This window comes from Triplophysa rosa, linkage group LG21 (genome assembly GCF_024868665.1).
Source record: "Triplophysa rosa linkage group LG21, Trosa_1v2, whole genome shotgun sequence".
NCBI classification, from domain to species: Eukaryota; Metazoa; Chordata; class Actinopteri; order Cypriniformes; family Nemacheilidae; genus Triplophysa; species Triplophysa rosa.
This window is the reverse complement of record NC_079910.1, coordinates 16552079-16578602: the sequence shown is the minus strand read 5'-3', so window position 1 is coordinate 16578602 and position 26524 is coordinate 16552079. Positions and strand designations below refer to the sequence as shown.

The 26524-nt window shown below is 44.8% G+C and overlaps 1 protein-coding gene across 3 annotated transcripts in view; it reads left to right on the top strand.

The window, feature by feature from the left end:
• znf512b (zinc finger protein 512B) overlaps positions 1 to 26524 on the top strand; it is a 72285-nt gene that overhangs the window by 25811 nt on the left and 19950 nt on the right. For all 3 annotated transcript variants that reach the window (XM_057362909.1, XM_057362910.1, XM_057362908.1), the window contains exons 3-7: positions 11907 to 11998; positions 12216 to 12344; positions 13741 to 13949; positions 14467 to 14693; positions 25944 to 26015. In XM_057362909.1, coding sequence (XP_057218892.1) covers positions 11907 to 11998; positions 12216 to 12344; positions 13741 to 13949; positions 14467 to 14693; positions 25944 to 26015 — 729 coding nt within the window. The remainder of the gene's footprint in view (positions 1 to 11906; positions 11999 to 12215; positions 12345 to 13740; positions 13950 to 14466; positions 14694 to 25943; positions 26016 to 26524) is intronic.

Here is a 26524-nt window from a genome sequence, read left to right as displayed (position 1 = left end):
CTCCAAGTGTCCATCTGTACTTATATACAGTGAGTTTAACACTGGCTTTGAATGTTCTATTTAGCCCGTGACTGACTTAGCTCCCTTCGCTATCGTATGCTAACGTTATCCTCCTATATATACGGTACATGTACGTCAATTCAGACTGTTGATAAATATGACTTACATCGGCAGTTTTGTCTCGTTCAGTCGGTCTCGATCCCTCTTGAGGAACAACTTTGAAGCTAATCCTGCTTGTACTGTCCCAGGTTGATAAAGCACTCCGGTTTGAAGTGATTCGCGCAAACAAGCAGGTTTTTACTTATGGTTTCTGTTGGTTTTCCACTAAAAATAAAATAAATCCACTCCTGTCTCTTCCTAGGTTTGGACTCTGTGCAGCGACTACATTGCATGTTGTCCACGAACTTTAGCCATGGCGTCACGTACACTGCTGTCGTTTGTGAAAACAACAATGGCGGAGCGCGGTGGGTGGAACTGTGTAGATTAAGGCTTTGGACGTCACAATCGGAGCGAAATCTGAATGGCTCAATTTCTCACATGCTTGCAGGGAAAGGCACACCAAAACAAACTTACTGGGTTCTTATTTTTCACGTTTTCTGAGTTGCTAGATGCACCGGGGACCCGATTATAGCACTTAAACACAGAAAAAGTGGGGTTTTCATCTGATGTCTCCTTTAAGATTATGAGGGCACACAAGTTTTAAAAAGAGAAGGACCCATATTGGTAAGCTATTTACAATAAACACTGCAATATAAAAAAATAGGAATTGTTATCTTTAATTTCACTGGGACTTTAACCAACAGGATATCTGTTCATTGTGAATCAAACATAGGGCGAAAATTAAAATCGTAATGAATTCCATTACAAATACCATTATAAACCATCAAGTGTTTACTATTGAAACCATTACAAAATTATGTTGTGTAGTGCGTTCTGGGCCTTTTTCCGTTAGGATTTAATTTTTTTTTAATTTAATTGTATTTTATTGGTTCCCATCCATCAGAAAACATCCCACCCCAAGACCCCAACACAGACATTTTCCATTTAAACCATTTAAATACAATTCCCACTGTAACCATTAGATCCATTAGAATTTCTGTGATGGTTTCTATTGTTTTTGTCAGCAGGGAGTTAGTTCTATTACAGGGGGTGGGACCTGTTTTTATCATTTGCGATTTGATTGGATGTCACAAGTAGGACAAGATATTATTACTTGTTGCTTTTCCCCCACATGTTTAACATGCTAATGAATCATGCCCAGTTTTTATTAAGAACGTTAGTAGGGTCAATTTTGATCTCATGTCTTGCTCTGGGTTCTCAAAAGCGTCTGGTTTCGGTCGGCAACCACAGCCCACTCCACCAACGCCGGTGAACGGGGTCATCAGTGGGAGGAGGAAAGAAAAAGAGCAAGCCAAGCCACTGTTCCAGCTCAGATGTGAATAAAGGGCTGATAGCGGTGAATCAGTGACATGTAATTAGCACGTTGTCTGGTCTCAGACCTGCCCTTCCTCCCCCTCCTCTTCACTCTCTCAGTGCTCACCCCTCCCACGTGCTTCTGTGGAGAGTCCCAGGGCTGCTGTGATGGAGGACACGGCTAATTGTGAGAGAGAGGCGAGTGCCTGCCCCCCATACCCACAGGAAGAGAGAGAGAGAGGAAAAAATGAGAGAGTGTGGGATCCTTAAAAGGACAGGTCACCCAAAAAATTGAAATGATGTCATGTACTTTCCTCATTTTATCTCTAAGGCAAATTACTTGCATTCTTCTGTGAATATTCGAAGTCATACAGGCACGCCAATGAGCATCTGTTCACCATAAGGTATCTATCCAGCTTAAATTTTTGTGGAAGGGATAGTTTACCCCAAAATATTTTTTTCCATCATTTACTCACCTTTATGTCAAATTTGTATGACTGCTTGTTTTGAAGAATGTTGGTAACCAAATAACATTGGCCCCATTGACGTCCATTATATGAACACAAAACCACTGAGACATATCTCAAAATATCTTCTTTTGTGCTCATATACAGGTTTTGAATGACATAAGGGGGAGAAATGATGACAGCATTTTTGGGTAAACTCTTTATGTATTATCTTGCTCCTGATTGGTTTGCTTTTGTTTCTTTAGCACTCATGATACATTATAAATTTAAGTTGGCAATTTTATAGTTTTTAGTATAACACTTTTAACTCAAATGAAAAAAGCTGTTCTTTTTGCTGAAGCTCTCAAGCCTATGGCCCAGGTGATGTAATTGGTTTTCATGTGCCAAAAACTTGATGTGCCATATTAAATTTTATACCATGGTCTGTTTGAATACTCCATTCTGATTGGCTGGAAGGTGTGCATTAAAACCGTTTAATGTTCCAGTCAGCTTGATTAATGTTTGAAATTAATTTATGAGAATAACTGTCATTTTCACCTGTCTGATCAAAAATGACACTGTAAACATCAATACTGTTATTTAACTTGGAATAAGCGGGATAATCCGTAAATATGTCGTGCATTAAAATCATTTTAGCAATGTCTAAACACAACAAAAACTTCAACACAAGACTTGTGATGAGTCATATAGACAACATTTGTGATATTGTCTTACAACGATTACAAAAATAAAATAACTGACGTAAAATGATTATTGTGTGGCATTCCATTTGGCAAAGATCTACAGGGGTGCAGTTTTTTATATTTATTTTTCAGTTAAATTCAAGCTGAAAAAATGGTCAAATTCTCATGTTGTTTCAAAAGTTAGTGACTAATCATGTTAAAGAATCGTTATCTCAATATTGACCAAAATAATAATGATTATAATCGAGCAGCTCTAACCTGTGATACTTTTATGATGCTTTGTGGTCACATTGAGCTATCTTTGCAGAGCTGCATGAAGATTCTTCATAACGTCTCTATTTGGGCAATTCCAGTGCTGTGGATGTGACACTTTTAGTCAAAACATGAAATATAAATTCTCAGAGAATGTATTTATTACAACAATATTTAATTTAATATCAATATTTATATTGAACCATCTGGTTATATTTTACCAAACCCCTGGTGAGTCCAGACATCAGAAAATATGAGTCTATGCATGAGTTTTTAAAAGGAACCCGGTGTATAGAGAGATTTAATTTAGGCTTAATGCGTTGTAATAGCCTTACACTACTAGCATTTGTCGTTAGAAACACATCAAATATTTTCAGCTCTTAAAAAAACCCTAAATGTAATACTCATTTTAACCTAAGGAGGCCGCCATGTTCTTTTTCGATGACGTAAACTGGTTGCACGCACAGCTAGGCAGTCAAACTAAACAGACGCACTAATCAGTTCTTCAGTAAATATAAGGTTCTGTAGGATAGTATATACAGTATATATATATATATATATATATATATATATATATATGTGTGTGTATGTGTGTAACAATGTTCACAGCAAGGAAGAAGGAGGAGGGAACCGGCGAACGTTGAACAACAAAACTTTAATAAAATAAACAAACAATAAAACGAAAGTAAAATGCCGGCAGCTCTCTCGCGGTCGACTGTCGGTCACATAATAAAACATAACGTAAAGTCCAGGCCTGGTTCTCTCTCATCCTTTACTGTTGTCGCTCCTCCTTTTATATAATGCTAAAAGAAGAAAGAAAGAAAATAAAGATGCTATTTGGTGTATTTTCCTACATTTTAATATTGTTTGTCAGAAACAACACAAACATGCATATTAATAACAAAAATCATTTCGAATTTATCATATACACAATGTTTTAGCCATTATACAATGATTTTATCCAGATTTTGACTTTTTGATGTTGATTTATCAACATCAGTAGCCTAACGTTATTGTCTCCCTCGGTCATTAGCTGACGGGGGCTAATATTCACGTGTGCTCTAATACAGAATAAATAACCAATCCGCAAGCATCTTATTATTGTGTTTATCAGTATATTCTCATAATGTATAAAGTATACGATTATGGTGGATGCTGATGTCTTAAATAGTCTTAAATGTCTCAAAGGTGGTAGTTTAAAGTTATGATTTAATGCACGCTCACCTTCAACAGACGTCTAATACTGAACGTGTTCTTCTTTTATGGCTGGCAGGCTGGCTCGTGTCAAGAGGACATACCGCCACCTACTGTCCCTGTGTGTTTGTATATCTGATCTTATGTTTTACGTGTCATATTTTACTGTTATATATGGAAAACGTGTGTGCTTCGCTGTTGCGAAAGAGAACAGGTTAATGTTGCAACCATTTGACATCACGGATTCTGACGCAAAAAATGGCGGCCTCCAAGTAAAAATATTTTTTCAAAGTTTATCAATACTGTGACACTTACACTGTTTTTTTATTTCACAATTATAAAGTCAATGCCATTGTTCATATATTAAACCATACATCGCTCTATACCCAGTGATCCTTTTAAAAAAGAGAAAAAAAACATGCGTTACGGATGTGACAAAAAAGGATGCACGCTTTTGAGAGAGGAAATACTTTGTAGGATTTCTGTGAATTCAAATGTACAAACCAGAAGAAAAAATAACCAGCAAATGGAGTAGGGATGACTCGTCATAGACCACAAAATAGTTATTTTATTTACATTTTTATGGGGAAATCTCTGAGAAATATGGACCATTACGGATGTGAAAATTCACTTACCTGACTATGGAAAACGTCTTGGTTACGGATGTAACCTCGGTTCCCTGATGGAGGGAACGAGACATTGTGTCGAACCGACAGAATGGGGTTTGTCTTGAGAACCTATCATCTTCTGAGTATTTAGAAAAGGCCAATGAAAATTGGCGAATGAAATTTGCATGCCGGGCTCCTCCCCGGATGTCCGGGTATAAGAGGGAAGCCGGCGTGCTCATTCATTCACCTTTGGTCTGAGGAGCCTAAAGCATCCTCCCCCGACCGCTGGGGTGGGCGGCCAGTGTTGTGGCATGAGGGACACAACGTCTCGTTCCCTCCATCAGGGAACCGAGGTTACATCCGTAACCAAGACGTTCCCTTTCTGTCGGTCTCTCGACGTTGTGTCGAACCGACAGAATGGGGTTCGTATGGAAAACGCCACAGCACTGAGCCGCGTCACAATCTCTGCGGAGCGACGTTGACTGGCCTGGGCGAGTCAGACGAACACGCTAACGCGAAATTATGACCCTCCAGTGGAGAGGAAGGGGGACCCAGAGCTTTACACAAAGTTGGGAAGCCCCTGTCACCGGCCGTCACGGGCGGAGGCCTAGTTCTCTAAATGGCGAGAAGCCGCCCGGCACCGTACGGGCCACTGGGTAAGCATTATTCCCCCCTGGGGGAAAAAAGCTGCAGAGGCCACTACCTACCGTAGGGAGGAATTAGTGGAGACACCACATGGTCTCACCATCAGGGGAGAACTCATGGGAGGAATGTGCGGACTGCAGGAGTTAACCGCAAGGTGGGAGTCCACCTGGGGAGGTCATGGGTTGCCAAGGTGGGAACCATTCATGAGGATACATCAGACGGAACAGCCCACGGAGGGGGGGTTACCACGTCTGGAGCACTAGGTCCGGTTAGAGCTATGTGGGAGATAACTCAACTGTTCCCCGGCCTAAGGGGGCAGGGCTGCTCTGCCCAGCCTGTCCCCTGGAAGGGTGCTTAGTGATGGATGGAATGCCTGTTCTTTACCCGAGGGGAAAGAAGTGAGGCGGGATCGCCACTGCTCCCCCCGGAGGGGGAAGGGCTTCCGCAGGCGTATGCCCTACCGGCTGCCGGTCCCACACCTTGCCAGGATGCGGGCTGACACCGGTTCCGCGCGTAGGTATTAGAACCTCACGGAGTTGTTAGGCATAGCCCAACCCGCAGCTCTGCAGATGTCTGCCAGAGAGGCGCCCTGAGCCAGTGCCCACGAGGGGTGTGCCTCACCCCCAACGGGCAGGGGCGAAATGAGATCGGTATGCCCTAACGAGGGCATCCACGATCCAGTGCGCCAGCCTCTGTTTGGAGACAGCCCTCCTGCTGACCTCCGAAACAGACAAAGAGCTGCTCAGAGCTTCTGGGCTCTGCGTGCGGTCCAAGTAGAGGCGCCGTGCGCGTACTGGACACAACACGGATAGGTTGGGTCTTCCTCCCCGGTGGGGAGCGCCTGCAGGTTCACCACCTGGTCTCTCGGGAGAGTGGTGGGAACCTTGGGCACGTAGCCGGGGCGGGGTCTCAAGATAACGTGAGAATCCCGGCCCCGAGTTCTAGGCAATCTGTGGACACGGAGGGTGCTTGCAGATCCCCTACCCTCTTGGAGGTGAGCGCCATGCGGAAAGCCGTCTTTATCAAGACTGAGAAAGAGCGGCAACCCCGAGAGGCTCGAAGGGGGCGGGGCCTCTTGAGGCCCGCCACCTAGGTCGCAAGAGGGTACGGAGCGCGGGTAAGGTGGTCACCCTCTCGCGCCCCTTAGGAACCTAATGACCAGGTCGTGCTGTCCCAGAGGCTACCCAGCACTTGGGTCATGATGAGCGGCCGTAGCGGCTACATACATTCCCAGTGTGGAGGGGGAGAGGTTACTCCCCCGTCTCTCTTGAGGACGGGACAGCTCGTACCCGACCGAGCAACTCCGCGGGTCTTCTCGCCGAGAAGAGCACCAGGACGAGAAGAGGCGCCACCTATGGGCGTATAGCCGCCCAGTGGCCGAAGCCCTAGCCTGAGTGACGTCCCAACCGGACCGGGGGTGGGTCACTCAGGATCTCCTCGTCCCGTCCAGACATGGAGACCAGGTTTTGCCTGGGATGCCGTAACGTGCCCCTTCCCCTGGGGAAGCTGTCCGCCAGGGGGAGCGGCCAGGGGGGAGTTGTTGTCAGAGCCTCAGCTCCGAGAACCAAGTCCTGGTTAGGCCGAAGGGGCGTAACTAGTACCACTTGATGCTCCTCTTCCCTGGCCTTGCACAGGACCTGTGCAATGAGGCTCACTGGGGGGAAGCGTACTTCCGCTTGTCCCGCGGCCAGCTGTGCGCAAGGGCATCCGTGCCGAGGGTACCTCGGACAGGGAGTACCAAAGCGGACAATGGGTGGAGTCCGGGGAGGCAACAGGACCACCTGTGCCTGGCCGAACTGCCCCAAATGAGCCGGCTGCGCGGGGAGGGAGTCGCCACTCTCCGCGAGGCGTCGACTGACGAGAGAGCGCATCGGCTGTCTGGTTCAGGACGCCTGGGATGTGTGTGGCTCGCAGGGAGCTGATCACCTGCTGACTCCAGAGGAGGAGGCGTCGGGCGAGTCATGTTAGCTGCTGTGAGTGAAAGAATACGCCACAGCAGCTGTGCTGTCCGACCGGACCAGCACGTGCTTCCCTGCACGAGAGGTAGTAGCCTCCTCAATGCAAGTAGCACAACCAACAACTCTAGGCAGTTGAAATGCCAACGCAGGCGGGGGCCCGTCCACCGCCCCGACACTGCTTGCCCGTTGCACACGGCACCCCAACCTTGCAGGGAGGCATCCCAAAGGGGACCCCTGTCCGCAAGAAGGTCATGGAGACCAGGGGGTTAGGGTGTGTCGGCAGAAAAGCGTGTGACCATACGCCTGCTGCCGGTGTGCCACGCTCTCCAAGGAACTTGACTCTGCAGCCAGTGTTGGAGCGGTCGTATGTGCATCGACCCGAGGGGGACCACCCCCGCCGAGGATGCCATGTATCCCAGGAGCCTCTTGTTACAGGGGGACCGCTGACTGTCTGATCTTCAGGCAGTTCAACACTGATCGGGCGCGCTAGTCAGTCGCGCTGCCTCTGGGAGGCCGCGAGGGTGCGGGCTTCCTCGTCGCGGGACTCGCGCCCCCCCCGGGGGTGAGCGGGGCCGCTCGTGAGGACAGAGTCGAGTTCCATACCGAGAAAGAGGATGCTCTGCACCGGGGAGAGCTTGCTCTTTTCTCAGTTGACCTGTAGCCCCACCGATCTAGGTGCCGGAGCACCAGGTCCCTGTGTGTACACAACAGATCTCGAGAGTGTGCCAAAACTTGAGCCAGTCGTCGAGATAGTTAGTACCCGCACACCTCCTTCCCTACGGGGAAGGAGGGCGGCTTCCACGACCTTCGTAAAGACTCGTGGAGACAGGGACAGACCGAAGGGGAGGACCCTGTACTGATATGCCCGTCCCTCGAACGCGAACCGTCGGAACGGCCGATGTCGAGGGAGGATCGAGACATGAAAGTACGCGTCCTTCAGGTCGATTGCCATGAACCAGTCCTGACGCCTGACGGACGCCAGGATGCGCTTCTGCGTGACCATCCTGAAAGGCAGCTAGTGTAGGTGCCTGTTCAGAACACACAGACCCAAGATAGGGCGCAACCCTCCGCCTTTCTTAGGGACAATGAAGTACGGGCTGTAAAACCCGCTGAACACCTCGGCCGGTGGGACGGGCTCGATCGCTCCCTTCACCAGAAGGGAGGCGACCTCCGCCCGAAGTACGGGGGCATCCCTGCCTCTGCCTGAGGTAAAAGGACGTCCCGGAACTTGGGCGGACGTGTAGCGACTGAATCGCGTAGCCGAGACGGATCGTCTTCCTCAGCCCGCCTGACAGTCTGGGGGCTCCCAGAACTGTGACAGGGGACTAGAGGTTGATCTGCTTCATCGCCCCCGCGGAGGGTGGTTCGATGGCTAGCAGTACGGATTCCTTGCCAGGGGAGGCCCCCCGGGGAGGAGATCGGCTCTGCCATATTTCCTGCCTGGCGACTGCGCAGCTCAACGCACTGTCTGACTGAGAGTGCTGAGGGCTGGTGTTTATACTCGACATTGCGCTTTGCCATGACGCAACGTCGAGTTTGCCGTTCACCGTCGTGCAGAGGGTGAGAGCGGCTGAGGTAACCCAGAGAGAGAGGAAACTCTCCTTTTTGAGAGTAAGTGGGCGCCAGCCCCCCAGAGGGGGCCAGCAGATGGAGGGACGGGGCAGGAACCGTCCCTATCCGACCTACCAGCGCTGTGGCTGGGGTCGGGCCCAATGGTAGCCTCGATCCCCCTGAGGTGATCCCATGACAGCCGCTGCCCGCGGCTGCTGATGGGGCGATGGTCTCCTCTTCGCTGTCTCCTCCAGGTCACTGGAGGGCGTTGAAGAGGACCAGGGCTGCTGGGAAGCAGACAGTGCACGGGACTCGACGGCCGAGGCGGCCGAGTTGCGGCACGGAGGACTGCTTTTTACTGTCGAGAACCCTCCACAGTAACACCAACCAGCCCCCCCTTGCGAGACGGGTACGTCGAGAAAGCGGACCTTCTCAGCGTTACTCATCTGCGCAAGTATCGGCCAGAGGAGTTCCTCATGGACCACAAGTGTGGACATCGTCCGACCCAGGGCCCCCGTGGTCACCTTGGTCGCCCGTAGAGCGAGGTCGGTGACGGCGCGGAGTTCCTGCATAAGCGCTGGGTCGGTCTTACCCTCGTGGAGCTCTCTCAACGCCCTGGCCTGGCAGGAGCCATAGCGTGGAGAGAGGAGGCAGCCTGGTCCGCCGCAATGTAAGCTCTCGACACCAGAGATGCCGAGACACCACATGCTTTGGACGGGAGTCTAGGTCGAGCCCCCCCAGGTGGCCGCCACCTACGGGCACGAGTGCACCGCGGCGGCAAATCCACCTGGGGACACCGACGCATCCTCCAGCTGTCTCAACCTCGAGGGAAGAGAGGGTGACAGAACTTTGTTTGACGTGAAACGTGCCGGAAGGGGCGTTCCAGGTCTTGCAAAGTTCCTCATGCACTTCCGGTAAACACGGCACTGGGGGCGGGCGCGGCTTGGAGCCGCGCTCAAACCCGAGGCGCCATGTAGCCAGCCGCGAACGCCGGGAGAGGCAGTGCGGGCACTGCAACCCAACACTCACGGCGGCCCGGGAAAGCATGGCCGACATCTCGACATCCGCTTTTTCCTGGGCTCGACCCCCCGAGGGAGGGAGCCCGAAGAATCGTCGGAGTCGGATGGCAGTACGTCACCCCCCGATGCTGCAAGAGACCTCTCATCATCACGCATCGTGTCCGAATACGTGATTGAGGAATAAGACGGCGGACCGTCTTTTTTGGGGAACGGTCAGACGAGCGAAACGAGGTGTGAACGGTCCGTGAGCCGTGGCTGGCGGATTATCGCTCACAGTAATCCTCATATCACCCTCGCTGCTTGCCATAGCGGACGGCAGGGCCGTAGTCCTGCCGCCACGGAACGGGGAGCAAACGAGGTGGTGGCTGAGTCCCGTGGGAACACAGCCACCTGTGACGCAACGTCTGAATCGTCACCGCCCGCAGTGCGGGCAGGACGTATCCACAACGTCTGCCCCAGCGTACTGGAAGCAGGCATTGTGTCCGTCCCCCTCCTCGATGAGTGTGTTGCACCCATGAGAACAGCGGGACAAGCCACGCTGGAGAAATTTGCTCTTTTAGAAAAGGAAATTTGCTCGAACACCTCCGGAACTGCTGAGACGCCCAGGGTCACTGCAGGAAGGGACCGTCCGCTGTCCACGTCGTAGATTCCAGCAGAAAGAATGATCACCCAGATCGTAGAGAAGCTCACCAGATGCGTAGGCTCTGAAGAACAAAAGGTGAATGAATGAGTACGCCGGCTTCCCTCTTATACCTGGACATCCGGGGAGGAGCCCGGCATGCAAATTTCATTCGCCAATTTTCATTGGCCTTTTCTAAATACTCAGAAGATGATAGGTTCTCAAGACAAACCCCATTCTGTCGGTTCGACACAACGTCGAGAGACCGACAGAAAGGGAACTATGCTTTAAAAACAAAAAAAAAGATTCAAAGGATTCAAAATCTCTTTAAAGGCTGCGTGTCCTTATAGTGCCGTGTCAAAGACACGACTGATTAATGGTTGATTTCCTCAAGTCTATGAGCGGTCTTTATCCACAGTCACTCTCATTTACACACACGCTCACTGCAGACAACATGTCTGAAGCCACTTTCTAAGTGTCCTTATTATTTAGTTGCTTAGCAGCCGTAAGCCAGCAGTCCTCTATAGAGTATTAGCATGTAATTAGCTGCAGTTTGCTCAAAGTTTGACCTTGCCACTGTTCGTCTGCATGTGTGGCAACCTTCCGTGACCTCCTCTAAACAGAATCCCAACACATGATATCGCCTCCTATTCTCCCGGGACTTTCAGGAAATAAGCAAAGCTGCTAATTTGTACGCAGAATGAATCTGCAGTTGTCTCTAAATGTTCGTTCAGCTTCGCTAAAGTCCCAGAGGGCACGTCTGAAACACACGGAGCGCTGCAGCGTTGTTAGGTGTTGGGGGGAGTTTCTTGGATGATCATTAATCTGGAAAAAGGTTAATGGGTCTTTGATAAAATCGAGGCGTTTTAGGGAGGGGAGGATAAGATCGGAATTTCACAAAAGCTCAAGTCAAGTTCCCCTATGAATCTTGTGTTTCATTGTTTCACCAGTGAAAGAAAACTAAATTGGTTTGAGAAAAAATTAGGCATTGGTGACAGAATGCGTGGGAGTATTATTTAATCTTGATACAAAGAAGGTTTCTGGCAATGAAATAAAATCAAATCAAAAATCAAATCAGATTAAAATAGAATAAGGGTCAATTAATAAGGCCTGTCACAATTAATACTATTTAATTTTGATATAATGAAGGTTTCTGGCAATAAAAGAAAAGATTAATTAATTTAATTTAATTTAATTAAATTAAATTAAATTTAATTTAATTTAATTTAATTTAATTCAATTTAATTTAATAAGGGTCAACAAATAAGCCCTTTCACAATTAATACTATTTAATGATATAATAAAGGTTTCTAGCAATAAATAAAATAAAAAATGAAACAAAATTAAAATAATAATATAAAATAAGGGTCAACGAATAAGACCTGTCACAATAAATACTATTTATTCTTGATATAAAGAAGGTTTCTGGCAATAAAATAAAATGCAACACATTAGAAAAGTAAAATCAGCTTTGTTTTCTGTTTCATGCCTTTAAAGGCTCTTTCTCAGGTTCCTCCTGTACTGAGAAGTCAGAGGGCAAGAAGAAAGGGCGCCCCCGTGCCGAGGTGCAGGAACTGCGCAATATTCCTGTGAGTAAACCCACAAACTATTCTTTCTGGCTAATGCTGGCGGAATGAAGCTAAGCCAGTGTGGGATTTGAGGGAATTTGGGGACTTTACAAATTATTTCCAACTGTTGTGCTTAAAGGAAAAACATCTCATAAAGAAGTGCAGTGTGTGTAAATTGATTGCTAATAGTTTCAAATGACTGTGTCTTTGTGTTTGTGTTGTGTTTCTTTGGCTGCAGGCTCATATGATAGTTCAGTGGAAAGAGGAGTTTAAAAGTCGTTCCAGGGTGAAATGTCCGTGCTCGGGCTGCTGGCTGGAATTCCCCAGTATTTATGGACTTAAATATCATTATCAGAGATGCCAAGGGGTAAAATCAAGAATCCAGAGAAAACACCCGAAACACATGTACAACCAGCAGAATTCTGCGTATACTCTAAATAGGCAAACAAACTTAATAGGCAATACTATAATAGTAGTTTATACCATGGTCTATTTGAATACTCGATTCTGATTGGCTGGATGAGTGGTTCTTGGCCTCCACATCGTGCATTAAAATCTAGTTTTGGACAAAACTGCTGTAACAGTGGTTGTAACGAAACACTTCTACAAATCCGCATTGCTCACAAGTCAAACACTTACTGTATGTCTTAAAGATTCACTGAATGATTATATTATTTGTTAAATAATTGAAGTGATATTTTAAAGGCTGTAGTCGCAGTGCTGTAAAAGACTCTGAAACAGTCTGTTAGCACGCTAAAGCACACCTCATAGACAGCTCGCAAAAATCTTCTTGGTGAGGTTGTGAGAACTCGCTAAATTTATTCATCTTCATGCTGGGGTCTTTCCCAAAGTCTTTCTTTGTTTGATCACTTTGAACTATTGTTTTTGTGTAATAATTAAAATATGCATAATAAATATAATAGTACGAAGTGATAGCTCAGCTAAATATTTTGTTGACATTAGCACATAAAATTGTATTGCACAGCGCTCTGGAATGCTAGATTCTGATTGGTCAGCCATTCAAAGGTATGTTATTCCTAGATAACACCAGCCTTAAGACAACAACACGGGGTCATAAAAATAATTTGCTTACAAATTCTTGTTCGTCTTGTTTGAACATTGTGTCTTGACTTAAAGGAACAGTTCACCCTGTCATCATTTACTCACCCTCAAGTTGTTCCAAACCTGTATACATTTCTTCGTTCTGTTGAACACAAAAGAAAATATTTGGAAGAATTTAGGAAAACAAACCGTTCTGGGGCACCTTTGACAATTATTTTAATGGTAGTCAGTGGTTTCCCAGAAACATTCCTCCAAATATCTTTCTTTGTGTTCAACCAAACAAAGAATCGTATACAGGTTTGAAACAACTTGAGGGTGAGAAAATGATGACAGAATTTTCATTTTTGGGTGAACTGTCCCTTTGAAAGCGAAAAGGAAACGTTTTTTCCTCGCTTAAGGTTTGATTTAGTTACAAATGAATTAATAAAATATTTCAAATCAATATTATGTATCCAAAAATTAGTGAATAAAATACGACCCGTGTATGAATAATGATTATTTTAGTGGTTTTACAACAACACGATCACCAGAACAAAATATGTAAACACTTTGATTTTGTCGTGCACATGTTATTATAGGCCAGATTTAAAATGCTCAGTTTTGTACAATATGTTCCATCTTTCTTGTTCTCGTGCTTTTATCACTTAAAATGATGACACAACATTACTGTGTGTGTGTGTGTGTGTGTGTGTGTCATTCAGGCGACCAAAGCAGAGAAGCTGAGTCACAGATGCCCATACTGTGAGGCTGTGTTTGCCACGAAGGTGCGTCTTCAAAAGCACAAACTGTGGAACCACCCAGAAAGGGTCACCGTGGAGACCAAGTCTGGGGTCACCCTGGATACCAAACCCGATCTCAAGTCCGAACCCAAACAGCAGAAGAGCCTTGTGAAGGGCAATGCCAAAAAAAGGTTAGAAATGCCAATGCCCTGTTCCTGAAAAGAAATAGTGCACCCACAATTAAAAAATATTCATAAGATCGTTTTTTCACTCTCATGTCATTTCAAGCCTTATGCAGAACATAGCAGAAGATATTTTGAAGAACGTCGGTAACCCAAACAACGTTGACTTCCATTGTATGAACACAAAACCACTGAAACATTACTCAAAATATCTTCTTTTGTGTTCCACATGCAGAAGAAACTGTCAGGTACCTCTTAAAGTGTTGACCATTTTGCTCCTTATTGGTTTCCTTGTGTTTCTTTAGCATTCATGATACATTTCTGCACTAAATTTAAATAGCCACTTTCAAAGTGTTTGGCATAACACTTTTAACTCACAAACTAAAACAACAATCATTTACTTCAGGACGTGGTTTGTTTTCCACACGGCGATCATTAAGTTCCAGATGATGTTCTCCTGTATTACTATGGTACCAGTCCTCCGTGCATTGCCATTAATAGCCTGTGTTCCCTTCGCTCCCCTAAGGCCCACAGAGAACAGCCCTCCGTCTCCCGCATTTTTCAAGGTGAAGAAGACCCAGGAGGTATCTCAGCCCTCACAGAACGGAGAGTGCACCCCCCAAAGACCGGAGAGGAGACTGCAGCACAGTTCTCAGCACCAGGGGACGTCTGTAGACACTGAGGGCAGTGACAGCGAGGAAGACAGTCTACCCCCACCATTCCCCGAGGAGGATCCTGAAAGAATGAAGCACAGTAAGATTGCTACACACTAAGATTTTTAAATCCTGGGTGTTCTGGGAATCTCAGAATATTTACTATTGTAATACCATGGTATTTTTTCAAAGTACTCTGGAATACCATGTAAATACTGTGGTGATATATACTGTATATATATATATATATATATATATATATATATACAAGTATATAGCCGCAAAAAAAATTAAGAGACCATTTCCAAATGTTCATTTCAAATAAGCATTTCTAGATGTATTGTGGCCATTCCAGTCCAGTGTTTGTTGTATTGGTGACATAAAGTCATCCAACAGCAATGTGAAAGACTGACAGCATGACAAGACACATGAAAACTGGGATAAAAATCGAGGTGATCACATAAAAAATAGTTTTTAACTTTTCCTGAATGTACATGTAGAAATATGACTGTTGTATTGCTTAAAAGTGAATATGAACTTGTTTTCTTCGAGGTCTGAAAAAATAGAGAGCATCTTTTCTGTTATTTTGACCTGTTTCTCCAGTTTTCATTTTCTGCAGATAAATGCAAAAAGAAACAACATTTGGCCCCACTTTATATTAAGTGGCCCTAATACCTCTGAACTTACATGGTAACTAGATGTGTACTTAGTATGTAACTACAGCGTAAGTACACATTGGTACATAGTTTCTACAGCTGTACTATTTGTGTAACTACACACATGTAACAACCCACTGAAAAGCTGGTCTAAGTATAAATGTGTAACAGGACATTGGTAACAACACTTCAGTAAGTGCACATGTGTAACAAGAATTGTGTAACTACATTTTGTAACGACAATATCTTCACAGAATTTTGTCCACTTCATTAGTCTTCAATGTTGCAGTTAACAGTTTCGAATTCAATGACACTTTATGGAGTGCATGCCATGTATTTAACACATGACTAATGTTGAATCAATACTAAGGTTTCACATTGTTATACCAGTGTACTTACATGGTAACTCCTCAGGAACTGTCCACTCAATATAAAGTGTAAAACAGTCACACCTTACTGTGTAATATACAAAACCTTAACCTCTGTTTAACACTGTAACACCAGTATACTTACATGGTAACTCCTCAGGAACTGATCGCTTAAAATAAAGTGTAAAACAGTCCCAACTTACTGTGTAATATATACAAAACATTAACCTCTGTTTAACACTCTAACACCAGTGTACTTACATGGTAACTCCTCAGGAACTGATCGCTTAAAATAAAGTGTAATTGTTAGGGCTATAGTTGTATACAGTCTGTGTTTGTACATGATCATTTCATAGGAACTTTTCACTTAAGAGTAATTTAACAATTGAATGAAATGCCCAAGTATTCTGAGTAAGTTAAGTGTAGAGGACTACAAAAAAGGTTTAAAAAAAATGCAGTAATAAACAATGTTTATTGTCACGGTCCCACCGTCTTGTTTATGAAATTCTAGTCGTGTGGCGGGATCGGGGCAGAGTCCTTAGGTTTTATGTGAGAAAACCATGAGTTGTTTGTTTTTACTTCTCATGTGTTTTCTCGTGTCCTGTCATTGGTCCCGCCCCTCTCGTCTCATGTATTGCTCTCCTCCCGTGTCTAATGTTCCCCACCTGCCTTTGTTAATTATCCTTCGTTTGTGTTCCCTATTTAATGCCCTCTTGTTTCATTGTCTTGTTGCTCGTTCATTGTGCGTGGTGTCCTTGCTATGTACTCCATGTTCGCTGTGTTCATGTGTGCTGTGTAAATACCAGTCCTAGTAAGTGTTTAGTCTAGTCCAGTCATTTAGTGTCTAGTGTTATGTTAGTTTAGTCCAGTCCAGTTTATTGTTCCTGTCTATATTTGTGTATTATTTATCTGTTAGTGTTTAATCCCCTTGTGGATCTTTGTTTTGTGTTTTGTTTATTTAATAAAAGTTTTTTGTTAACCCCTTACCCACCGCCTGCCTGCATCTGGGTTCTCTGCACCACGATCCTGACAGAATCCAACAGCCAACGCTGAACCCAGCAGGCAGCATTATGGACGTCCTCCGATCTCGCCAGGCTCACCTCCTTTGTAGAATCCGTCAGGGTGAGGCTGACATGGTGGAGTACACCGAGAGGTTCCTGGAGGCTGCAGAGGATATGGCTTTTGGTGAGGCGGAGCTAACGGTGATTTACAACAGTGGCCTAAACGATCCGATCTCGCGGGCGGAGATGAGGATGCTGAGGCCGCTGCGCTTCGAGAATGTGGTCAGTTATGCCATTAACCGGTCGGAGCCAGGGGTCTCAGTTCACTCCAAGTCTCCGTCCCGTTGGTCACGATCCCGGAGGATCGTGCCATCAGATCGGAGTCGTGGGCATCACCTCACCTCCGTCTCACTCCCTGCAGCCTCTCCCCCACCAGTCAGCCTTCGAGGCAGGCGAGGAAGGAGGGAGTCCTGGAGTTCCTCGTCGGAGGCGTCCAACCCGGAGCCACCTGCGCCCTTCACCTCATTCCTTCAGCCGACCACCAGTCGGGTGGTTCGGCTGAAGAAGAAAGGCAACGGAGAGGGGCGTCCAGTCCGGTGCAGCCGGCGTCCAGTCCGGTGCAGCGGCATCCAGTCCGGTGATCCAGCCGGCGTCCAGTCCGGTGATCCAGCCGGCGTCCAGTCCGGTGATCCAGCCGGCGTCCAGTCCGGTGATCCAGCCGGCGTCCCAGCCGGTTCCAGTCGGTCCTCCAGCCGGCGTCCCAGCCGGCCATCCAGCCGGCCATCCAGCCGGCGTCAAGCCCTGTCCAGCCGGCCTTCCAGCCGGCGTCAAGCCCTGTCCAGCCGGCCTTCCAGCCGGCGTCAAGCCCTGTCCAGCCGGCCTTCCAGCCGGCGTCAAGCCCTGTCCAGCCGGCCTTCCAGCCGGTCCCTGGGAGACTCCCAGGGTCAAAGACTGTTCCTCCCAGGACTTATCCTAAGTCCCCCAGGACTCCGCGCCCTCGAGCGCAGCCGGGGACTGGGACTATTCCCCACCCCCATGGACTGCCCCCTATGGGCCCTTGTTTGGCCCCACCCCCCCTCCCTTGTTTGTTATTTTTACTGTCCCACCCTAGTCCTGTTATTATGTTGTCTTGTCTGCCCTTGATTTTATTTTCTTTGTTTTGCCTTGTCCTGTCTGTCACCCAGTCGGTCTTGTCTCGTCCGTCTACCCCTTGGTGAGCACCTCGAGGTGCTCATTAAAGGGGGGGCTTGTTTTGTTAACAAAAATACTTTATTATACAAAAACACAAAACAAAACACCCTCGATGGGGGAAAAACAGAAACAGAACTAAGATCTAAACATGAAACAAAAACTTCCCACAATGGGGCAGAACAAGAACTAAAAAATCCAAAACTTAAACTCACAAACACGGGCAAGACAAGGCAGGAAACTCTAGGAATAATACACGCAGAATTACAGGACATACAGAACGCAATGAACAGAGTACAATCCAACAGCACAAGACAAAGAAACATGAGGGTATAAACAGGGAGAGACAAACGAGGGATAACGACACGGGGTAGGTGTGGGTAATTAAACACTCAGGGAAGGATAACAAGGAAACGAGAGGAGCGGGGCCAATGACGAGACACTGGAAAGAACGCATATTATTGTCAAAAGGACAATAATATGTTTCTCTTCACACATAACCAAAGGCTTTGCCATGGCTCTGCTACAGGACCAAGAAAGACATGACTTAAATGAAGCAGAGCCATGACACATTCCTCATAAATGGGCACATGAAAATTAAAATAGACAAACTATTTCATGTTCTGTGAAGAGTTATCCCTTCTGCATTTGTTGGGTATAATTGCTTGAGGTTTGTGCATTAGAATTCAGAGAAATCCTACCATTTTTGTCACATCCATAGGCATGTTTATTTCCCTTTTTAAAAGTCTGTGTATTTAACTGAAAATGTATCAATTCGATTTTCTTTGGTTTGTCTTATTAAAGAAAGCTTTTTTCTTTCTACAGCAACAACCCCAGATGATGTACTGAAATGGTACATTAAAGTTTTTCGTGCCTTCAAAAAAGAAGGAAGCATCAGTAAGGCATGCACCAAAGTTGGGGTTGACCGAAATACACTCGCAATAACAGCTGTTGTGGCTGAAATGCAGCTTGTTGATCCAGAGTTTTACCGAACCATCCCAAAGTTCAGAGCCAAGGAGGAGAAACTCCTTGACTTTGCAAAACGGTGCCTGCAGTCTCTGACAGCAGACCTCAAGTCGACCATTGAAAATGCCAAAAAAAGCATAAACTGCTGCCAATAACATACAGTATAAGTTAAGATAGAAAGATACACAGATACTCTAAGTTGCCCATTCATTATGTTTAAATTTTATTGTTAAGGCACATTTTGTAATTCATGTCAATTCTTGTTTGATTTCAAAACAAAAGTTTTTTTTCTATTTTTTATTTAAGGATGTCCAAAGGACCTTGTGCGGACATTTTACTTTAGAATCTGTTACATTGTTGAGTGTCATATATGTGTTAATAAACTGTCACGACTGACGTGGAAAGAGAACCCAATTGCAGGCAGGCGGAGATCAAGGGGTTAACCCCTTACCCACCGCCTGCCTGCATCTGGGTTCTCTGCACCACGATCCTGACAGAATGTGTACCGTAATGGATGTGACCATCCTGAAAATGGCACTGACCTGACTATGGAAAATCATGCACTAAAAATAAAACAAATGCTTTAAATACTTGAAGAGAGACCTCACATGGCTATTTGAACCACCAAATGTTGATATCTGTGCTGTTTTTATTGTAAAAACCTTTGGTAAAAACTTGACATTTTCACGGAATTGTTCAAATGGTTTTTCTGGGATTCTACCAGTACTCATTTTAGTCAAGGAGACTGATATCCGATATTTGGTATGTGTTATATGGAGGCACATGAACAGAAAGATAAGTTCAAAAACAGCATGTGTGCCTACCACATGAGCTGTGCTTGGTAGATTTTGAAATTCTAGTCTTCTCTGTCTTCTTTTCATGACCTCTTCTCCTCTTCTGAGGAACGTCGCTATCAGATGAATTCGAAACTGTTAACTGCAACATTGAAGACTAATGAAGTGGACAAAATTCTGTGATGTTGTCGTTACAAAATGTAGTTACACAATTCTTGTTACACATGTGCACTTACTGAAGTGTTGTTACCAATGTCCTGTTACACATTTGTACTTAGACCAGCTTTTCAGTGGGTTGTTACATGTGTGTAGTTACACAAATAGTACAGCTGTAGAAACTATGTACCAATGTGTACTTACGCTGTAGTTACATACTAAGTACACATCTAGTTACCATGTAAGTTCAGAGGTATTAGGGCCACTTAATATAAAGTGGGACCCAACATTTTTATTTGAAATTTGGGATATTGTTAGTAGTTCACAGAATGAAACAAAAATTATAACACATACATGTAAATAGTAAACTTTAAAATCAGAAAAACGCTCTCTGAAATGGACTCTTATTTTTTTCCGCTATGTATATATATATGTATAAATATCGATACAGCAAACTATCACAATTTTTTTTTCACGATAGTGTATCGTGCGCGTTTAGAGCGCCTAAAATGCAAATCTAAAGTATGCATGGACTGACATTAATGCTATCAAACTGGACTGCAGCCAAAACAACCCTGCTGAAAAAAACAATAGAACCCTGCCCAAAACACAATTTAAAGGATTTAAAGGAAATTGTATTGGTTTAAATTGAAATTATAATCATGTCTACTGGTATGTAATGGATTCTATTGGTGGGATGTTAAAAAATACCCCAGATGGTCAACAGCAAGTTGTATTTTCAGTTTTTTTTTACATTTTTTATTTAAAAAAATTGTATCGAAAGATATTGCAATATATTGTATCGTGACTTATCCATCATGATATATATCGTATCGCAAGGCCCTTGCCAATACTCAGCCCTAATATATACAGTATATATATACTGTATATATATATATACTATATGACTCATGCATGCAGTGGCGTAACTTTTTGTTTTGAAAAGTGGTGGGGACAAAGACGACAAAAACTAAACAAATTGTTTCTGTAATAACTCGTTGGGAATGTTTATTGTGACGAGGGAGGCGTGACGAGAGCCGTGGGAGGAGGAAGCGAGGCCGGTAATGTGATTGATAATGAGCGTCAGCTGGGTGCCACACCGGCCTCGTATCTCCCACGGAGGAGATCGGAAGCATAAAAGGCCGAGAGACAGGAGTAGACAGGAGAGAGGACCGGGACCGGACATTAGTTAAGTTTTGTTTACGTTCGTGTGGCCGGCAGTCGTCCGTGAGGGGCTGCCGGCCTGTTTTACTGCTGTTTATTGTTTATTTATTTTTGATTAAAATGTTTAAATGTTCGCCGGTTCCCGCCTCCTTCCTTCCGTTTTATTGAACCTTGCTACATTGGTGCCGAAACCCAGAAGGAAGGAGGGACATGCTGTCAAAGAGTCCTCGCCGCTGAGGGGGATCGCGGTGCCCTCGGTCGGAGGAGCCACCGCCGGCCGCCAGGACACGAGGACCCCGCTGCTGTGCCCCTGGGTCTGAGGTGGGGTGGCTGCCTTCAGGGAGGGAGCGGAGGAGTCAGCCCCGCTTGCCATGGGCCGGAGCCTGCTGCCATCCGCCGTGTAGGGGAGGAGCAGGAAGCGGGTGACTTCCTGCCGGCTGCCCTCATCCGGAGGAGCCATCGCTGGCCGTCAGGGGGCGGAGGAGGAGCGAGGGAGCGTCCAGTACCACCGCATGGCACCACGAGTAAGAGCCTTTCGGCTGGTTGAGGACCGAGCAACAGCGTGTCGGGGAACCGGACTAATTTTTTTTCCCTCTCTCCCCTCTCCTGCCCCTGTCACCCTTGGTGCTTCCGTCTCCGTTCTCTCGTCTCGTCGGTCCATACCCCCAAGCGCTGGGGCCATTGGGACTGGCCCCCCGGGGGGGGAGTAGGCACAGTCCTGTGGGTACCCACTGGCCTGTGAGGGGCGATGGGGGTGTGACGAGAGAGACGTGACGAGAGCCGTGGGAGGAGGAAGCAAGGCCGGTGATGTGATTGATAATGAGCGTCAGCTGGGCGCCACACCGGCCTCGTATCTCCCACGGAGGAGATCGGAAGCATAAAAGGCCGAGCGACAGGAGTAGACAGGAGAGAGGACCGGGCACGGACATTAGTTAAGTTTTGTTTACGCTCGTGTGGCCGGCAGTCGTCCGTGAGGGGCTGCCGGCCTGTTTTACTGCTGTTTATTGTTTATTTATTTTTGATTAATATGTTTAAATGTTCGCCGGTTCCCGCCTCCTTCCTTCCGTTGTATTGAACCTTGCTAATTTATATAGTGGGCGGTCCGTCCATTGGCTTTTCCGCTTTTCGGCTCCAGCTCTCACAGTATGTGGTTACCAAACTGTCATTTGGGAAAGATCACTTGGCTGTTGCGATGCATTACACTTTATTGTATTAATGCAAAAACAGTTTATTCCTATGACAAAAAATGTCACTTGTTCATTGGTTTACGCATTTTTGTGCTTGGATGCGCAAGCAAGCACCGTGAGCGCGGATGATGCACGCATTTCATACTGGCCGCGTCTTCCGCAAATATAACGTACGAGTGAGAGCAACGGGAGATGGTGAGAAAGCAGCGCATCCTGAGTATTCCACGAGTTTTAGATGTTAATGGCCCCTAAACAATACACACCTTCCGCAAGCCTTTCTTAATTTCTTCCAAAAAGTGGTGGGGACATGTCCCACCATTCCCACCCGCCAATGACGCTATGCGCGCATGTTGAGCTTGTGTGAAAGACAACAGTTTCTTGTTATAGTTGTAATTGTGAATGATCCACGGGTTTGTCAGTGATGGTAAACTGGACAGTTTTCAGTACTATCTCATGCAGGAGACGTCCCTGCTGACATCCTATTTATGTTTTCAATTAGCCTAATATGATAATCCATACTACATTGTCAGACCTTTGGCTATTTTGTGAAACAGATCACCATTACCAAGACATTATTAGACGGGTAAAAATAAATAGATTTTTTACTTAATAAAAGTAAACCAAATAAACTCCAAATAAATGCATAATAAATAACAAATCTTTATACAGTAAATACCTTAATAATTAGGGTCTTGATAAACTTATTCTTAACCTCGTTTTAATGTCAAGCTGTCATGTGTGAATTCAAGTCCTTGGATGGTGTTTGAATTGGTGTTTTTCACCTCGTTTTGGCGCACTGAAAGTGGCAACTCTACATGTTACAGAGATTGCTTAGTTGCATCTGAAAAGTGGAACAAAGAATTTCATGTCATTCAAATAGGCCCACAATTATAGGCTAAATAAAAGGCCTCAAGCTGCAGGTTCAATCTGGGCTGTTTTTAATTTCAACTTTTTGAGTGGTAGATCTTGCCTTTCATCAATTCCGAAGTCGGGGATCACGGGCTCAAAAAGGTTGGTGACCACTGCTTTAGAGAGTTGAAATTCTGAAACTTCAAGAATGTCTGTTAATTTTTTAACATTAGTAACATTGAATTTTTTATCAAACCCATCTACAGAAACTTCATTGGTAACACATAACCAGAAGTTCCTCCATCAAGAAAAGTAGGCCCACTAACCTTCTAATACTTTCCAGGGCTTGAGCCCAGGATGAATATATGACTTCAAAATCTTTTTTCGCCCACTTAATTCTTTGAAAGCAAGAATGTCATTCATTCCCTTCCTTATTAACATGTCCCAGAATGCCCTCAACACTGAGTTATTGACATTTGTCAGAAAGGGTGTATTTTCCCTTTAAGCAGCAGTGTGTAGGAGCTCTGTCTCAGATACGTCTCAGGACTGGTCATTAAGTCTCTCTGGTAGCTGGTGGCGGCTCCGGTCTCTGTCTCTGCCTGGTAGAGACGCAGTGAGTCGAGATATTGGCGCGGCCCTCGCTGTGAGACGGCTATTTATGGCCTTTGTTTGTGTACAGGGCCCCTACGTTTGTTCCACGTCGGAGCCAGAGGCGAGAGCCATGTTTGTGTGTGGGGTGGTGTTGCCTCTGAAATGTCCAAAAAAAGCACGGGAGCAGCTGTGTTTGTGTGACATAAGTTGACAATCAATGTCTGCTATGCTAACACACTCATGGAGGGAGACGCGTAACATATCCGCTCTCACCTCACATGACTGCTACATGAAAGCTGTGTCAGGTTCTAACACAGCAGTGACAAACACGGGAGATTAGGGAACATGTGAAACAGCAGGTGCTCACTTGCCTTGGGTGCACTGAAGTTTGAGTCTTAATAATGTTTGTCAAACTGCTTTAAAACTCTAGCTTACCAAGCTGCAAGTTTTTCCTTTGAAAGAAGTAGCTATGCTAAGCGGTAGAAAAAGCATCTGACTTTATTGAGACTAATTAGAAGTAATTCAAATATTAGCGATTCCATGGCATCAGTGTTCAAAATTGTCTAATTTCTTTATCCCAATTCACAACTGTTAGCTTATAACAATGTGTTATAAGTTTAAAGGCAATGTAGGCCATTTTGTCCAGCAATGATAAAGTCAAGCGGTGTAAATACGTGTACAATGCAAATATCAAAGCCAAAAGTTTGTATTAATGCAACATTCATGGAGTAAAACCCTATATTTAATGCTCCCTATATTTTACCTGTGCGACCTCGAAAAATATTTGGGAGCATTTGTGTGAGTGCACATTTTGTTGTGGTGCGACCTGTTTTCATTACTGTACAGAACATGCTAATAACTACACAAAGTATGTGCGTGGTGTGAGCTATAGTGACCGGCCCGGCCATTCATAAAGACAACGTGAATTTCCATCCTGCAGCGCCACTTTCCCACCGTTTCTCTATGTAAACACACGCTGGACGGACGGTTTCAACATTCGTGCGCATGTTTCGCATCCGCAGCGCATTAACCACTAGTGTTTACGGCGGTTCGCCCTGCCAGCAACGCTTTGGGAGAACATCCACGGACTCACTGTACCACAAGTAGAGTATAGCAATTTCAAGTTCACATTACATTATTATAAAAACATTCACAAGCAAACCTCTTCAAAAACGGATCATCTGTCTCTTACATATGTGCAATGTTAGCATAAAACATGATGTGTTTATGTGGTTAACTGTTTCTCTGAAGGCTATGAGGATTGACAGTGTGATTTGATCGCCACCAAAGTCCGTTTACGGAAGTCATGCCACTCGGCGGCCATGTTTACAATGCCTCTGGGCAGCTATTTACGTCATAGCATGTCCACAGTCCTATCTACTTGAATAGGGGAAAGCAGATATTTCTAAAAACACTGGCAAAAATCACGATTAATATCGTTAAAATCACGATATTTACGAGCAATAATTAAACATAGCATGAACTGTATCATAACTTTGGTTTGCTAAGCTTAAATTGCGCTAAAAATAACTCTATCTACTGCACCTGGCAAGCGCCTAACAAGAGCCCATTACTGATTGACGATTGGCTCGTATTTATAAAGCAAAGCAATGCGTGTAAACAAAAAAAGTGAATAGAAAGCAATGGACAAAAAGTACAGAACAATTTACAGAACACATTTGATCATTCTGCCATCAAATTACGTCAATACGTCTTTCATCCATTTTAAATATTAAAATATTGATATTTATTATTAAGTAATTGTTAACATAACTGTATGTAGCTTTAGATCATTATCTACTTTTTCGTTTTATGCTTGCATTCCGTGCTTCCGTCCACGTTTTCTGCATCGCGACAATAAGAACCCAATACAGAATTTTTACGCATGGCTCCAGTGAAATTATTATTATGCCACTTTGATATGACCTAGTTTGCATAAACCTACCCGTTTTCCTCCTTCAGAACGCTCCCACAACTCGTCTTTCAAGTGGTCATTTCTGAGCGCGCTGCAATTTTAAAATGTTTTTAAAAGAAACATTAAAATGAAAGTCATTTAAATTATAAAATTTTGTGTAGTTTTTTCCTGTAATCGACTGTTGTTTTCAGTGTCGACTAGTAGGAGCTGTACAGTTTAAACGACTAGTCGATTAGTCTTGTACATCCCTATTGCTAAGGGTGCTGTGCAGTGATACACAGGTGAAGTGGTCATAGCTGTGCATCTATTGACAAATCGGAATCAAGGACTTTTATAAATTCAAATTTGTATTTGCAGTCTTTAACTTTTACCTGCCATCTTTGTTTAAAACACAAAATTGTAGATTACCTTACATATCTTTGGCATTGAAGTAAAAAGGCATAAAAACTAACAATTTCTTGTCCTTCTATTAAGATGTTTGACCTCTTGTTGTTGTTGTTCTCCATTTGAGCCAGGGAGGAAGCAGAAAACTCCAAAGAAGTTCACCGGGGAGCAGCCGTCTATTTCAGGAACGTTCGGCTTGAAAGGTACCGTAATACTAAAGCTTTAATAGCTATAACTATAGGTTTTGAACAACTTATTTGAAAAAGAATTAAAGACACACTACTATCTACTATTTCCACCTCACTAGTCATTAACCCCTAACTTTCCTTTATTTTACTTATTTGGCATTGCTAACAAATTGTTATTCAAATTGCCTTCTTTTATGATGTTTACTTCTAGCATCAAAACAGTTCCCACTTGTAAACGTGATTATTGTTGTCTCTCAAATTAAGGTCAAATGCAAAGTATCTATAAATATTTCATAACAGTAAACATGCTGCTGGGATACATTTTAAATAATTGGATGAAGTGCTCAATGACATAGTTTTGTCGTAGACCCATGAAGTTGAGTGGAGTGTTCTGGCTTTTATAAGCAATTAGGTGTACGATTTTCGTAGGGCGGGCGAAAAACAGGCGAAAAATCCCATAGATTTAACTTTGTTAAATTAACTTTGACAAATTTTGACAGGTCATAGCTCCGAAAATGTGACCC